The sequence below is a fragment of the Lathyrus oleraceus genome, chromosome 6 (assembly GCF_024323335.1).
Source record: "Lathyrus oleraceus cultivar Zhongwan6 chromosome 6, CAAS_Psat_ZW6_1.0, whole genome shotgun sequence".
Lineage (NCBI taxonomy): Eukaryota > Viridiplantae > Streptophyta > Magnoliopsida > Fabales > Fabaceae > Lathyrus > Lathyrus oleraceus.
Window position 1 is genome coordinate 454,796,628 of NC_066584.1, and position 17,015 is coordinate 454,813,642.

At 38.4% G+C, this 17,015-nt stretch overlaps 1 protein-coding gene across 1 annotated transcript; it reads right to left on the reverse strand.

Moving 5' to 3' along the window:
- Positions 1–11,076: 11,076 nt before the first annotated feature.
- LOC127096213 (uncharacterized) lies at positions 11,077–11,865 on the reverse strand. The gene has a single exon (XM_051034811.1). The coding sequence runs from the start codon at positions 11,863–11,865 to the stop codon at positions 11,077–11,079; it is 789 nt and encodes a 262-aa protein (XP_050890768.1).
- Positions 11,866–17,015: the final 5,150 nt, after the last annotated feature.

Consider the following 17,015-nt stretch of genomic DNA (forward strand, 5'->3'; position numbering starts at 1 on the left):
TGGATCATTCTGTTTGGTCCTTTGAGGTTCTAAATTGCATGCTTTGTACTCTTTGCCTCATGAAATGATAATGGTTGATGATATGAACATGAGACCAACTGGATTTGATTCTTATTTGATTGATCTTGATTTTGGATAAGTTTCATGTTCTGTTTTGACTTATTAATCCTATTTTGACCCTAGTCTTGTACTAGTGGTTTGTGTTCTCACATTTGAGCTTTGTTTCAGGTCAAAGTGCACAATTGCTTATACTTGATGATGTGCACTCAATTGGGATTGGTTTATTGCTTGTTTATGACTAACTTGAGTTTGTTTTGTAGGCATTGAGAATTATGCTTAGGCCTTGTGGCTTGCACCTTTGTGCATTGATGCTTGCTATCTGTTTGTGCTGTTGACTTTTAACTTGTATGTTTGACTGTTTGTGCTGAGTACTGATTATGTTGGATTGATTTCAGGTACCTTAGTTGCTATAGTTCATTTTGAACTTGCTTGTGCTGCTGCTTGGTTGTGTAAACCAATTGAGGTAGAATTTCTTTTCTCCATGTAGTCTGGAAGACCTGGCCTGTTACTTGGCCAGGCACCTGTCTGAAGTCCTCCTTAAGAGGCAATGTTTATGCTTGTTTATTTTTGTCCCCAAGCAGGAAAAGACCTTTGTTAAGGCAATTGGCAGACACAAGAGGTGTGTAATCCACCTCCTGCTAATCTGTTGAGTCGTCCCTTGGCTCACATTACATGTTGATGCCTTGTGGATCCTAACCCAAGATCCATGTACAGTTGTACAGTTGAGTCAGTGTCATAAGTGTAGAAGGGTTCCCACTTTCTGGACCCACACTTCTTTGTCTGAAGCTCTCCCTGGCCAGGGATAAGAGCTGTGAGGCACACCCCTCACTTCCACTTCATCTGGCTTCACCCTGACTCTCAATGTCAGGGTTAAGAGCTAACATCACCCTGATACATTTGACTTGCTTTGGCAGTCTAACCCTTGTTTGAGCCACCTCTGTTTGGATATAGTGTGTGCTATTTGTGATTGTTTGCTTTGATTGTTTTGCCTGTTTAGGTTTAGCTTGCTACCTGTGCAAGTTAGGATAGAAACCATAACTTAGGGATGATATGCATGATAACATCTAGGCTCGAGTACAGCTCCCTAGTAGTGTGTCTCCCTTTGTATCCGGTTAGAATTTCTTTCCCGTTCAGGGGAACTACGTCGCCCTGATCCTCATACCAGATGAGGTACGTAGGCAGGAGACCGTGCGAGGTCTCTCCGGGCACTCTTTTTCTTTTTGTGTGTGTTTGCTTGACAGTTACTAGGCTTGAGTGCCTGACTCCTTAGTAACTTGTTGTTTGTTTGTTAACCCTTTTGTGTGTCAGGATATGGATGTAAGACCAGCGATTGGCTGTCCGTATCCTGAGTGTGTTTGTTTGGTTCGGAAGCCGATGTAAGTCCAGCGATTGGCGTTCGGGTTCCAAGTTTGCCTGTGTTTGTGTGTGTTTTGTTTGGTGTGCGTGAGCCGAACTACGGCAGCTCTGATTCTCGTTCCAGACGAGATAAGTAGGCATAGGATGCGATATCCTAGCGAGCCCTCTCCCCTCTTCCTCCACCTGTGTTGTTTTCAGTGTGTGTGTGTGATGTTTGTTTTAGCAACCTTTTCTTTCTTTTAGAGCGTGGATCCCGTCGAGTACGACGGATGCGTAGGGGTGCTAATACCTTCCCTTCGCATAACCGACTCCCGATCCCATCTCTTTGGTCGCGAGACCATGCTTTTTCCAGGTTTACTTCGAGCATTTCCTTTCCCTCTTGTGGGATAAATAACGCACGGTGGCGGCTCTGTGTTGTGTTTGTTTCAGCCCGCCGGTTGTTTTTCGCGGATGCGACACCTTCTTTGCTTGTGATTTTAAACTTAGACTTTGTTTTAATGATTAGAAACTTTAGCCTTATGCCATTGAATTTTTAAAATCTTTTCTTAATCAAATTTGTAAATAAACTTAATCATATTGACTTAAAATTTCAAAAAAGGACAAAAAGAACTAACAACTTCATTCAAACTTTTGGCCCTTTGTGCCTTTTCATTTAAAAACTTTTGGTAAAAGCAATTCACCAACTCATTTGAAATTTTTACCACGAACTACGAGGTTTTGATCCCTCATTTTTATGTTGGTATGTAGGCACAAGTCCGAAGGTTTTGTCAAACACAAAAATAGAATAAATGAATTCTTTTCTCATCCCCACACTCTATTTTTTCTGAAACATCTTTTATACCGTACACATATGCACATATAAGAAAGGGCTCCCTAGGAGTACCTAGGACACTTTGGGTGCTAACACCTTCCCTTTGTGTAACCAACCCCCTTACCTGTAATCTCTGGCATTTTATTAGTTTTGATTTGAAAACTTCTTATGTTTGAGTTTTGTTCATACTTTTCCCTTTTCCTTTAGAAACAATAAAAGCGCGGTGGCAACTCTGGCTTTATTGATGTCAAGATTATCCATAACTTGATGGTCATGAATTTACCGCTACAGATAGTGTTAAAAAGATGCATTGAATAACATAGGGTTTGTTGTTCCTTGTAAGACTAAATGTACTAAACTACCAATAATGAATTTACTTTCTTGAGTTGTGGACTCATCCCCCTAGACATAAGTGTAGTTTCTCTGAATTAGGTAAGCAACTATCATGCTATTTACTGCTTTTCTGCTCCATCATCTAATATTTAATATTGTATTATTTCTAGTGTATCTCGTCGAACCTATTGGTGAAACATCACATTCCATATTTGTCCCCTAAGGAATATAATTTCAATATCTCTTTTAGCCGGAGCTAGTCTCTCCGTCTCTGCAAATCCTCCCACAAAAGTGTTTAGTGTATGGCGTACGACCTTATTGCCATTTTCTTTGGATGATTCGTTTCCATTATCGGGCTTAGATTCCACTGAGGCCACACATAGGTGGCCTTCCTAGACCAGGCACTTTATCTCTTTTTTGAGCTGATAGAAATCTTTGATGTGATGTCCTTTCACCCTATGGAACTTACACCATATTCCAAGCTCAAGTCATATAACCTCTACCTTTGGAGCAGGAGATGTAAGAATATCATCTAGCTGGATAACTTTGCACTAAATCTACTCATGGCGAGTGTCCAGGGGCGTTAAGCTCTCCAAAACCTCCCACTTCGCTTAAATGCTGCCTTGTTTCTGACAGGCAAGGCATGGCTTCTTTTCTATGGGTATTGTGCACCTTCGGTGTTAGAAATATGCTCTTTCATGTCACATGCCTTCTTCTCGGTGTTACTCTCATCTCCCTTTATATAGAATTTTGCCCTTGTGACCTAGCGAAGTGGCTGGTTGTTGGGCGAGGATTCGTTAAAGTGCTCTACTTCGAGACCATTATGAAATCCCCCTACAAACATTTTGTAATTTTGTTCTTTGTAGGAGAAATGTTGGACACAATGTGTACAACATGCTTATAATATATTAACAAATACTATTAAATAAATCATAAAGAAACAAAGAGCACAAAAGATTGTTAACCCAGTTCAATACAATATCCCCTACGTGTAGGGGGAATTCAACCCAAGAAAGGAAATTCACTCTCAATAGTAAAAGTACAAATAGTATTAGATGAAAAAACCTTTTTCAATGCCTCTTTTCCTAATACTACCCGTGAATTTCTATTAAGGACTCCCCATAGAATGACTCCACTCCCAATAGTCAGAAGAACAAACAAGCTTACTATGAACTCTCCCAGTTCAAGGCCATTCCTACTACTACCTGTAAAGATTCATTCAGGCTCCCCCTAAATAAGAGACCCATCTCACTTTCACTCAAACACTCTCCCGATGTTTAGACAATTACAATAATAAGATGGGCGATATAACAACTATAAAATGCAATACTCTATTAAGCTATTTTAGATTTGAAGCACATGAATGGAGTGTAAAAAATACAAACAAAAACAAAGACTCAACTAAAACAAAATTATCCTAATGAGTAGATATTTTCTCTTGAGGTCCGAGACTTCACAAAGGAGATGAACTCCTTATATATCCACAAAAGTATAGCTCCAAAATCCCATAAGGATTTAGGTATGACTTTGGTTGGACTTCTAAAAAGCACATGAGATTAATCTTCAATAATGATGATTACCAATCTTGATTTATCTCCTTGATTAATTCTGAATCTCTTGATTATTCTTGTTGTATTTGATTCAAATCACATCCTCCAAAAACTCACACGATCAATCAAATATTTATTAGGAAGATTGAGATCCTTGATTGATACAAATTAAGCATTCTACATGCAATCTTGCTAAAATAAGATCTTTTCCAAATCCAAACTCAATCTATAACACTTATACCTTTAATATAATAGAAAAGGAAACAAATCATAAAAGGAAAAAATATACTTCAATTTATCTTGCTCACCAAGTAACGGTTCGAGACAGATGTCTAACAGATCGTGGAACACTTATCTAACATCTGTCCACATAAGAAAATTCTAAATCTTAAACAAATCAAATAAAATCTTTACTTGACATAAATCACAATTCTAACTTCTCAAGTAAAGGATTTCGAATAAATCTCTTGCAGAAACTGAATCACACTTTAAATAATCTTTAATAAAGATTGGAGACTTTTCTCATTAAGTTCAAATCCAAACCTTGTAGTTAAAAATAAATCCAATAAGATCTCTTCAGGAATATAAATCTTCAATCAATATCTTTGCATATCAATTTCAAAACAATCTTGGATATGATAAATCTGAACCAAATATTTCTTCAAAGCATATTCAAATAAATCTTTTCTTCAATGAAAATCAAATTAAATCTTCTTACTTAAACCAAATCCAAATCCTTTTAATTAAACCATATCCAATTAAATCTTCGTCAAACTTTATGAATTATGATTTAATAAAACCTTTATCCAACTGATTTGGATTAACAAACTTCTCCCAAAAGTAAACTTCTCATTGTACCGGAATTAATACAGGTTTTCCAATTAAATGTTGAAGTTAACATTTAGTGCAATATAAGCAATCTGCGTGCCAAGATGCCACATAACATGTTCCAGACATCTTGCTCAACAAGTTGCTTACAGCCAAATATTTTTGTCAAGCAACTTTAGCAGAAACTTAGACGGAACAAATCTTGAAACAAATATGAAATTCACGAGAAACCAACCAGTGTAACACTCACACCAAGATGTCACGCAACATGTGCTGGACATCTTTCTCGACAAGTTTCCTATAGAAGTTACCCAATTACTTGGAACAACAAAACTCAGTCTGAGAAGTATGAACAACGTCTGGGCCATGATGTCATACAACATGACAATACATCTTGCTCAACAAGTTACCTACAAAAATAAGTCAGTCAAAGGAACAATAAATTCCTTATTTTGGATTGACAACTCTTATGATGGCTTCATTGAAAAGGGTGAGGTATTCCCTTATTGACTCTGAGGGACCTTGTTAGATATTAAGCAGGCTGGTAGTGGACATCTTTCTAAGTCAACTGGTTACAAACCCGTGCATGAGTTTCTTCACAGCTTTTAGAAGCTGGCGATGGAAACTCGGGGTAGGCCCATGTACCATCCTAGGAGTCTATATCTAAAAGTGCAAAACAAAAGCTTGCATTTCATGGAATCAATGGCTCTTATGATGGCCATCTGCGTGTTGATGGAGGTGACATGCTCATAAGGGCCATTAAGCCCATCAAAATTTGCCAATGAGGGAGGCTTCAAACCTTAAGGGACACGTGCTTCCATATCTCGTCTAAAAGTTGCTAGGGGTTTAACACTTATATTTCTTCTGCATATGCGATTTCCTATTGGTATTACCAGATGTTAAGGACATTGTCCTCCAAATTTTGATTTAGATGACATAGTTCGTACAAGCCCATGTCGATATGATGTCTAAACCACGATCTTGACGAACTCATGCAAGTGTACATCTTTAGAAATGGACTCCAATAATAACCAAAGTTGTTGCTAGAAGCTACTGTTAGGGGTCCTCTCATGTTAAAAAGTGCAAAATATACAACAATAATAATTGAGCAAATGACGCCCAGGGATCACCAAGGACAACACAACATAAACCCTTCCCAAAGGAAGAATGGTATCATAGAACTAAACACAAATGATGTCATTCTTTCTAAAAACAAGTTGTTGACCTAAATGGTGGATGGATTTACCAAACGATTGTCCAATCTTCCACAAGAACTAAAAGAGACGCATGAAGTACGTCAACAAAGGAAAACTGTATTTTGTGAACTCTATAGTGGACACCATCTAATCAGATTTTCCCCAACCGATGAAAAAGTAAATTATGTAGGCAACCAAAGTTTCATACCCTAATTTTTAACCCTAATATCCCACATATAATTTTCATCTTTTTCACACAAACAAGGTCATATCTTGGTCCTTCCCCTATCCATCTTTGGGTTTGTTTCTTGCAGGGATCACTAAGCATCTATTTGTTGGTTTGTTTTACCTTTGTGTTTATATGATTAATCGTTTATCTAACCACTAATCAAAATATCACAAATATGTCTTGTTTCCCTTAAGTTTATTATGCAAGGTAAGATCTTTCCAATTAAAAGCATCTCAAAGTTTTGTGGCTTACTTCTCAAGGAAAGTCAAAGGTTCATGTGTTTATTTCCAAGCCTTCTTCAACAACCAACTTCAAGCTTTGAGAAATTTAATCAAGACTAAATCAAGGACACCTTATTTTGAGTTCATATTATCACCCATGTTCTTTGAAATGCAAGAAAATTCCAAGTACACAAGCTTGTTCTATGAGATTTGACCAAAAAGTCAATATTTTGAAGTCAAAGTTCCAAGGATCGCAACTCCTTCAATTATCAACATTTTTTATTGATTAATTTTGCATATTACTCTTCTAAACATCCTTTACAACTTCTATTTACATGACAAGAGCCAATTATGCTTGGAGGATCATCAAAAGTTTGGAGACATTATAGGTCATTTGTGGACTTAGTGAAATTTGACCTATTTTCAAGTGACTTTTTCCCAACTTTCAAGGATCATAACTTCTTCAATTTCCAACATATGAGGCTAATTATTTTTTGCAAAATGTCATTTGTGATTCCCTCTATATTTTTTCTTCAAGGATCAAGGTCAGAATATGCTTGGAAGGCTATATAATTCATTGAAACATTACAAGTCATTTTAAGCCATGGATCACTCAAATTTTTCTAAGTTATATGATCACATTTTCATGCCAACTTCACCATGACATAAATTTTTTTCTCAAGCATCCAAATGCAACCTTTCTTGGCACATTGTAATCTTTGCCATGATGTTAGCACATTGCAAAAAGAATGAGATCAAAAAGCCTCCTGAGTAGGGTGCCCCATTGGGTTGAACATGATAACTTGTAACAGAAGAAATTGCCATTGCCTGAGTTTTAAACTTCACTAATATCAATTCCAAGTCAAATTAGCATGTGCTTTGGACCTAAACATGTTTAAACAAGTCTCCATAAGCTAGTTGACCCTTAAAACGCATCACTTGGTTGAGTTTTGAGGAGTTTTAAGTCACACTTTTCTCACACTCGGATCAAATTCATTTTCCATGAATTCTACATCATTTCACACGTATTTTGATCCAATCACATTCCCTATAAATAGAGGAAGCTACTAAATTCATTTCCATGCTTTGGAGAGCCAAGAAATCCCTGCTGCAACTTGATTTTTTTTCCAGAAAATTCAACTATCGTGTTTTGAGTTTCAGCTTGTTTCAATCCAATTTCTTGATTCCATTAGCACCTTCGACATCCTCTAAAACTTTTGCAACAATTCCCAAGCTCTGAGACCTTCTGAAGTGCTCTAACCAGATCGAGCTTCAACAACTTCTGATCACCATTTTGACAAGGTATTTCTGAGCATCATTTGAATTCAAACAAGTTACTGCAATGTAGTCCTTCACTCTCTGATGCTTTCCCCTAACTTATCTGGTGTTGATTGATCGTGTTCATCATTTAATTTTTTTTCGTGGCTTGCTTGTTTCTGAAACTTCTCTGAAATACCCTTTGCTTAGTTTAGATAAATGAATTTGGAGCATGAGGTTGAATTCGGGATGGGAAGAGGATCACAATGGTGGTGGTCTCGTATTCTGAATTTACCAAACAATGAAACTCTGGTGAGACCTCACCGAAGAATACGATCAAAGTTTTCTCAGGTTTCCTGAGTTTGGTCAGACACGTTGGAAGAGCGAAATGTTCTGATTGGTTGGATTTAAACTGGATCCTATGCTTGGCTTGCAGCGTGTTCCATCGTGTTCTCTAACATATGGAGTGTTGAATCTGCCACGTCAATTAATGAGGCGTGATCCAACGCTTCATGTTTTTTCTGATTTTAATTATTTTTCTTTTATTATTTTTAATTGATTTTTCTTTTAAAATTCATAGTAATTTCATTTTTTATCCAAAAAATCCTAAAATAATTTCTAAAATTCTCTTTTATTTTTCTTCATCTGATTTTTATTTTTTCAAATTTTATTTCATTGATTTTCTATTTTTCATGAATTTTCTCCTTTCTCCTTTATTTTAATTGGTTAAAAAAAATACTTTTATGAATTTTTAAATTCTGGAAAAATTATTATATGCTTTTTATTTTATTTTCAACCTTCCATAATTTTCTTGGCCATTTATTTGGTGTTTTGAAGTACTTTATGGATTTTCCATTTTATTTCTATTTTAAAATTCATTTAAAAATACTTTTGGTGCATTTTTATTTCATTTAATTGCATTTTATATTTGTGTGTCCCTTGTGAACTTCTGTTGGCCTTGAATCATGATGTTTTGGACTTCAAGTCTCATCAAACTCAATGGACCTTGGGTGTTGATGGGGTGAAAACCCTAATCCACCCAATTTGGGTGTGACTTCTCTTGTTTCTTTCTTTTTCATCTCCTTCTTTTCCCTTTGGTAAATTGGATGACTTGTGTCCATCTTGTTCATGATGTATGGGTTGATACTTGGCACACCCAAAATGTTCCTGGTACATCGTGACCAATTCGTCTGCCAACCTGGCCACACACAAAATCACAAGTGTATTCAAATGTCCTTTTACCATGCTACGTATCGCCCAAACATTTTCAAATGCAATGATTATCAGAAATTCAGGCGTTTTTGCAAACAAAACAGATAAAAGAAAAATAAAGAACAAGCTTTTGAATTAAAAGAAACTTTTATTGATTGAGAATTTGCATGTAAATAGGCCTTTACACCAGGAGGCAATTCCTAGGAATAGGTAATTGCAAAAAATAAAAGGTTATTACAAGAATGGCAATGTGAAAACGGATTTCCATCAGATTCTGATTCGACTATAACTCCTTATGACCTTAACGCTCTCATCCATTTGCTTTTTGAAAAAAATGATTGAATTGATTCCTACCCTTCAGATTTTCCAACTGTAGTAGTATGATGAAATCAACATATCCAACACAGGACATGGTCATTCGCTTTAAATCCCTAACTTTTGCCTGGATCGCCCTTTTAGGTTTTCAATCCACCGGGATACCCTTTTTTGCCTAAGCTGCCTTTTCAGGTTTTCAACTTAGTGGGTGTACTTATTTTTTTTATCCCTAATTTTTGCCCGAACCTTTTATTCATTTTTTGGTGGTTCGCTGGGATGCCCATTTTTTTTGCCTAAGTCGTCGATTTAGTGGGTCATTTCTATGCGAAGTATTTTTTTTACTACATCTACATTCACAGTGAGTGGGAAGTCCTTACCATCCATAGTGGTGAGCATCTTGGCTCCGCCAGAGAAATTTTTTCTTATCACGTATGACCCTTCATAATTTGGAGTCCATTTGCTCCTGGGATCAGTTGAGGAAGAACAATTCTTTTCAAGATAAGGTCACCAGCTTGGTAATTCTGAGGTAGGACTCTTCGATCGAACACCTTCTTCATCCGCTTTTGATATAGTTGCCCGTGACAAATATCATCCATTATTTTCTCTTCAATAAGGTTCAACTGATTAAATCTATTTTTCACCCACTCGGCCTCGTCGAGTTTCACATCTGTTATCAACCAGAAGGAAGGGAATTCAACTTCGACAGGAAAAACTGCCTCCACGCCATAAACCAAGAAAAACGGAGTTTCCCAGTCGAGGTACGTACCGAAGTACGACAACCGTGCAGGAGGAAGGGTAACATCTCATGTCAGTCTTTGTAGGTCACCACCATCTTTTGTACTATCTTCTTTATATTCTTATTGGCTGCCTCCACTGCCCTATTCATCTTCGAGCAATAAGGAGAGGAATTATGATATTGAGTCTTGAAGCTCTTGCACAACTCTGTCATCATCTTGTTGTTGAGATTGTACCCATTGTCTGTTATGATCTTCTCAGGAATCTCATAACAACAAATGATATTTTGCTTGATAAAGCAAGCAACCACCTGCTTAGTCACGTTAGCGTAAGAAACAACTTCCACCCATTTGGTGAAGTAATCAATAGCCACTAGGATGAAGCGGTGACCGTTTGAAGCGGTGGGCTCAATGCGTCCAATCATATCAATACCCTACATTGCGAAGGGCCATGGAGAAGTTAAAACATTCAAAGGCACGATAGGATCATGCACTTTATCAGCATAAATTTGGCATTTGTGACCTGATCTGGCATGAAGGTGGCAGTCAGTTTCCATAGTCATCCAATAATAGCCCGCTCTCATAATCTTTTTCGCCATTGCATGACCACTGAAGTGTGTTCCAAATGAACCCTCATGAATCTCCTCAATAATTTTATCTGCTTCGTGTCTATCCACACATCTGAGCAGGACAAAATCATGATTCCTCTTATACAACACGTCACCACTTAAGAAAAACCGGGCAGACAGCTTCTTTAATGTCTTCTTGTCAGGGATAGACGCATCCTCCGGGTATTCCTATTTCTCAAAGTATCTCTTGATATCATAAAACCAGGGTTTATCATCCCTAACTTCATCATTAGTATAACAAAAAGCTGGCTCATCCAACCTCATAATGCTGATGGAGGGGGCCTCATTTGCCCATTTGACTTTGAACATGGATACCAAAGTGGCCAATGTGTTTGCTAAATGATTCTATTCTCTTGGAATATGATCGAATATGATCTCCTCAAAGTATGGAATCAACTTCAACACGTGCTCTCGGTATGGAATCAAATTTGGGTGATGAGTCTCCCAATCTACATTAATTTGGCTAATGACCAGAGCTGAATCCCCATATACTTCAAGATACTGGATTCTCAAATCAATGGCAGCTTCAATCCCATAGATGCAAGCTTCATAATCATCCATGTTATTTGTGCAATCGAAATAGATTCTGGTAATGAAATGAATATGAAAACCCGTGGGGGAAGTAACGACATCTCCTACACCGTTTCCTAAAGCATTTGAAGCACCGTCAAACACGAGCGTCCATCGCGATCCTGGTTCTAGGCCTCCATCTGGGTCCGGTCGGTTGAAATATTCTTTTAGAAACAACACATCTTCATAAGGAAACTCGAATTTCATTGGTTGGTAATCTTCCACATGCTGATGAGCTAGGTAGTCAACAATTATACTACTCTTGATGGCTTTCTGAGTCGTATACTGGATATCATATTCTATTAAAATCATTTGCCAACGGGCCACCCTCCCTGTGAGAGCAGGCTTCTCAAAAGTATACTTGATCGGGTCCATCTTCGAAATCAAAATAGTAGTGTGGGTCAAGATGTATTGTCTCAGCTGGTGAGCAGCCCACGCTAGAGCACAATAAGTTTTCTCAAGCAGTGAATATTTGATTTCACAGTTGGTAAATTTTTTGCTCAGGTAGTATATTGCGTGCTCTTTTCGGCCAGACTCATCATGTTGGCCTAATACACACCCCATCGATTCGTCGAGGACAATGAGATACATGATCAAGGGTCTACCCTATACTAGAGGCATAAGAACCGGAGGTTTCTGCAAGTACTCTTTTATTCCTTTGAATGCTCTTTGACAATTATCGTTCCACACTACTGCCTGATCCTTTCTCAATAATTTAAACATTGGTTCACATGTAGCTGTTAGATTGGAGATAAATCTAGCAATGTAGTTCAACCTTCCTAAGAAACCACACACTTCTCTTTCGGTTCTTGGCTCAGGCATCTCTTGAATCGCTTTTATCTTTGCAGGGTCAACCTCAATTCCTCTTTCGCTGATAAAAAAACTAAGTAATTTACCAGATCTTACTCCGAAAGTACATTTGTTGGGATTTAGCCTTAGCCTGAACTTCCTCAATCTTTCAAACAATTTCCATAAATTTATTAAATCTTCCTCCTCTGTATGGGATTTCACAATCATATCATCCATATAACACTCAATCTCTTTGTGGATCATGTCATGGGATAGGGTTACCATTGCACACTGGTAAGTTGCCCATGCATTCTTCAAACCAAAAGGCATTACTTTGTAACAAAAGGTTCCACAAGGTGTAATAAATATGGTCTTCTCCATGTCTTCTGGGGCCATTTTAATCTGGTTATAACCGGAGAAACCTTCCATGAACGAAAAAACTGAGAATTGTGTGGTGTTGTCGACCAATACATCAATGTGAGGGAGCGGGAAATCATCCTTAGGATTTGCTCTGTTCAAATCACGGTAATCAACACACATTCGTACCTTATCGTCTTTCTTAGGCACAAGAACGATGTTAGCTACCCACGGAGGATAAGAAGTAACAGCCAAAAAATCTGCATCAAATTGCTTTTGTATTTCATCTTTGATCTTTTTAGACATATATGGACGCATCCTTTGAAGCTTCTGCTTAACAGGTGGACACTCTTCTTTCAAAGGTAGCTTATGCACCACAATATCTGTGTCGAGCCCAGCCATGTCTTGATAGGACCAAGCAAATATGTCAATAAACTCTCGCAACATGTCGATCAACCTTGCCTTCACACTTTCTTCCAAATAAGCCCATATTTTAACCTCTTTCACGTCGTCCTTAGCTCCAAGATTCACAACCTCAATGTCTTCTTGGTGTGGCTGGATGACCTTTTCTGCTTGCCTTAATAACCTTATCAACTCCTCAAGGAGTTTACAATCTTCATGACCTTCTTCATCGGCTTGGTAGATTGGATTGCCAAAGTCATAATGAGCAATAACAAAATCTTTATCAATGGGGTCCGAGGTGGACGTGAGTATGATTCACTACGCCTTGGGCAGAGCGCATGAATTATTACATGATAAAAGAAATCAAAAGAAAATTACTCTTAATTGAGCGTGACTTGGATGACATCCTTTGTAGTCCAGTTGTGGCGTTCTGCACCTGGAACACTTGGTCGAATCCAGTTGTTGATGTCATAATCATTATCATCATCGTCACCGACATCATTGGCTTGATCATTACTGATAAATCCAGCACTTGTAAATTTTACCGGAGTAAGAACACTTGGAGCCTGGGGAACTTCATGGGATACATCTTGCTGGAAATGACTGAAACTGAGACCCAACTTGTCAAATTTCAGAGGAAGATCTAACACATGACACCAACCTTCGGGGTGACCATTCTCAACCACTGCTCTGGCATCCTTCAATGAAGACATGGAAACTGCATGCCTCTTACCCTCAGAATGAGGAGTCTTGATCATCTGAATTGCTTCAAACGCCTGAAATAGAGTTTCATGTACTTCCCCCTCAACCTCTATATACCGGAAAGATGTCAAACGAATCACCATGTACTATTCCTCTCCACATACAGTAACAATCTTACTACCACTTGGGAACTTCATTTTATGATGTAAGGTGGATGTTACACTGCCTGCCCCATGAATCCACAGGCATCCAAGCAAACAACAATATGCGGGTTGTATGTCCATGATGAAGAATGTCGTACCAAAAACTTGTGGTCCAATTTTAACATATAGATCCACCTCACCAAAAACAGCTCCTCGAGACCCATCAAAAGCCCAGACTATCAAGTTGCTTGGGCACAATTCAACTTCTGCATAGTCAATCTTCATCAGGGTAGACTTGGGCAGCACATTCAAGGATGATTCGGTGTCCACCAACACGTGGGATAATGCAGTTCCTTTGCATTCCATAGAAATGTGCAAGGCTTTGTTATGATTGCGTCCTTCTGGAGGGAGATCAAAGTCCACAAAACCCAACGTATTAACTTGTATAGATCCTGAATTATAACCCACCACTTGTTTACCCTTGGCTTTCGCCAAGGTATCATCATTATCTTGAGTGTTTTGTGGAGAATATATCCCACCACTTCTGGTAAGTCTTCCTGTACCGGCAAAGTTGTCCACATTTAAACTTGCGTTTCCACTTGGTTTATCTTCGGAAAGCTTCCCTTCTTGTTTCATTCCATGGTAATAAACATCTTACCCATAATGCCAAGGCACATCATTCTCACTAGAGTAAGAAATATGACCAGGCAACGTGATTGTCAGGGGAGTAGGCCTAATAGGCGCTGGAATATTTGCAGAAGTATACGGAATGGAAATCACCGCCATCTCTTTCCCTTCAGCTTTCTCGTCTTTTATGATCCTATCAAACTGTAGAACACATTCACTGATTAAATTATGAATCCCAGTCTTCAGATGAACACAACCCTCGGGCCGACTCTGGCACTCACAACATTCTGGGGAGCACCCAGGAAAAACACCATTTTTGATCAGGTACCTTTTAACGCACGACAAAGGAGTAGACAACAGGTTCACATCCATTATCAAATTCAAGTTTTCACCATCTTCTATGACATTAACAGTAGGTCCAGCATGAGCTGGCATCGGATTTTGAATAACATTAGGTCCATTGTCCGGGGTGAACTGAATGGCCTTAGAATCCAATAATTCTTGCACTTTGTATTTAAGGCCCCAACAATTTTCCACATCATGGCCTATACCGCCAGAATGAAATTCACATTGAGCGTTAGGATTATAACCTGCAGGGAGCCTCTACGGAGGAGATGACATGCCCCTCAAATTAACCAATTTCAGTTGCAATAAATGTTGAAGCACTTGAGAATAAGTCATTGGGAGTGGATCAAATACTTTCTCGATTCTAGGCTATCTTGGATGATTATAATTGCGACGAGGAGAGATTTATTATTGTTGCTGTTGGGGAGTTGCGATGACCGAAATGGCCACATCATTCACTTGTTATTGTTGCTGTTGATGTGGATGGTGATGCTGATGTTAGTAGTGTTGTTGATGTTGCGGTTGGTATTGTTGTCTTCCTCTGGCCCTCTGAGTATAAGCACTGCTTGATTCACCCTCCTTTTTATTGGGAGAGCCACTAAATGGCTTCTTACTAACTCCACTTGCAGAACTACCAACATTGGCTGACTGTATTTTACCCATTTTGAGACCAGCTTCAATCCTCTCTCTAGCCATTACCAATTCAGAAAAACCAGTAGAAGTACTACCCACCATTTTGTCATAGTAAGGTCCTTGTAAGGTACCCATGAACATGTCAACCATTTCTCTCTCCATCAATTGAGGTTGAACTCTAGTAGCTAGCTCACGCCATTTCTGAGCATATTCCTTGAGTGATTCATTCAGACCCTGAGTCAGACTTTGTAATTGGGTCCTATTTGGTGCCATGTCGATATTGTATTGGTAGTGCTTCACAAATGCTTCCACCAAGTCTCTCCAGTTTCTGATGTACATTCTCTCCAAATGCATATACCATTTCAAAGATGCCCCAACTAGGCTATCTTGAAAAAAGTGCATTAGCAGCCTCTCATCTTCAGAATAAGCAGACATCTTACGGTAATAATCTCTGACATGTGTCTTTGGAAAAATAGTACCAGTATACTTGTCGAAGACAGTAACTTTGAACTTAGGTGCAACCCTTACCCATGGAACCAATCCCAGGTCATTAATGTCCATTCCTAAAACACCTTGTCCCTCTACAACTTTCAATCTTTCTTCCAACAGATGGTACTTTTTATCATCAACATGAGCACTCATGTCACTGCTATGCGTTGAATACATATCTTCGTTACGATCTACTTCTAACTCTTGCATTTAAGGGTTCCCTCTTGCATTGGGATGCCCTAACATATCCCCAACAATGAGATACGGTCCTCCATGATTGTACAGTGGTGGTGGAGGTGGTGCAAAATTTCCATGCAAACCCTGGTACGAGCATGATAACCATTAGCATGTGGATCATTAAAATCTGGCCCAGCAAAATGCATAGCAACATTGGGACGAGGCTACCCCACAGAAACATCTTCAAACATCAACTCAGGTCACTCATTCTCAACACGAGGTCTTTCCACAAGAGCCCTCAATTCTTCTTGATTACGAGTCACATTAGTAATGGCCTCCGCGAACTGTGCCATCCTAGCATCCATCCGGTTCCTCATTTCATCAATATTAGCCCGAATTTGATCCATCTGATGTCTTTGGTTACTTCTTATGTCGTAACGGTGAATGAATGGATTTGCAATCTCTGCTAAGAAAAGCAAAATCAATAAGAGAGTTCCGGCCAGAAAACCTGTTATGAATGCAGTATGAATACATGAATGAATGTAATGCATGTAATGACATGTTTGTGTATTTTCAGGGTTCTAAAATTTTGATTCAAGTTATATAAGCAAAAGAAAATAAAAGATAGATAATGGTCACTGGATAGGCCAAACATCAAATTCATTAAATTGACAAACCAGAGTAACATAAATAGTTCTTATAAGAGAAACAAACAGATTATCAAAACAAAAGTGCAATACAAAAGACCCCATCAACAATCATGATGGTGGCCAATACATGGAAAACAAGAAGACAAATTCAATTTTTCCAATCCACATAGGTCAAAGGTCCTCTACTTTTGAGATACTTCAAGCTCTAGGCTTTGTACTCTTCAAATAACTTCTTTGTCTCTTCCTGATTACGCTTCTGGACAAGGCTTCAGATAACCACATCTTTTCGAAAAATCATACCATCCAAGTACCGACATTGGTCAATTAACTTCTCACATTTATTGCATTCTGGGAGTTGAATTTGTAAGGGAGCATCATCTCTTTATTTCAACTGAGTTTT

Coding starts and splice junctions, on each gene's coding strand:
- LOC127096213 (XM_051034811.1), bottom strand. CDS start 11,865: ATGGGGTGTGTATTAGGCCAACATGATGAGTCTGGCCGAAAAGAGCAC.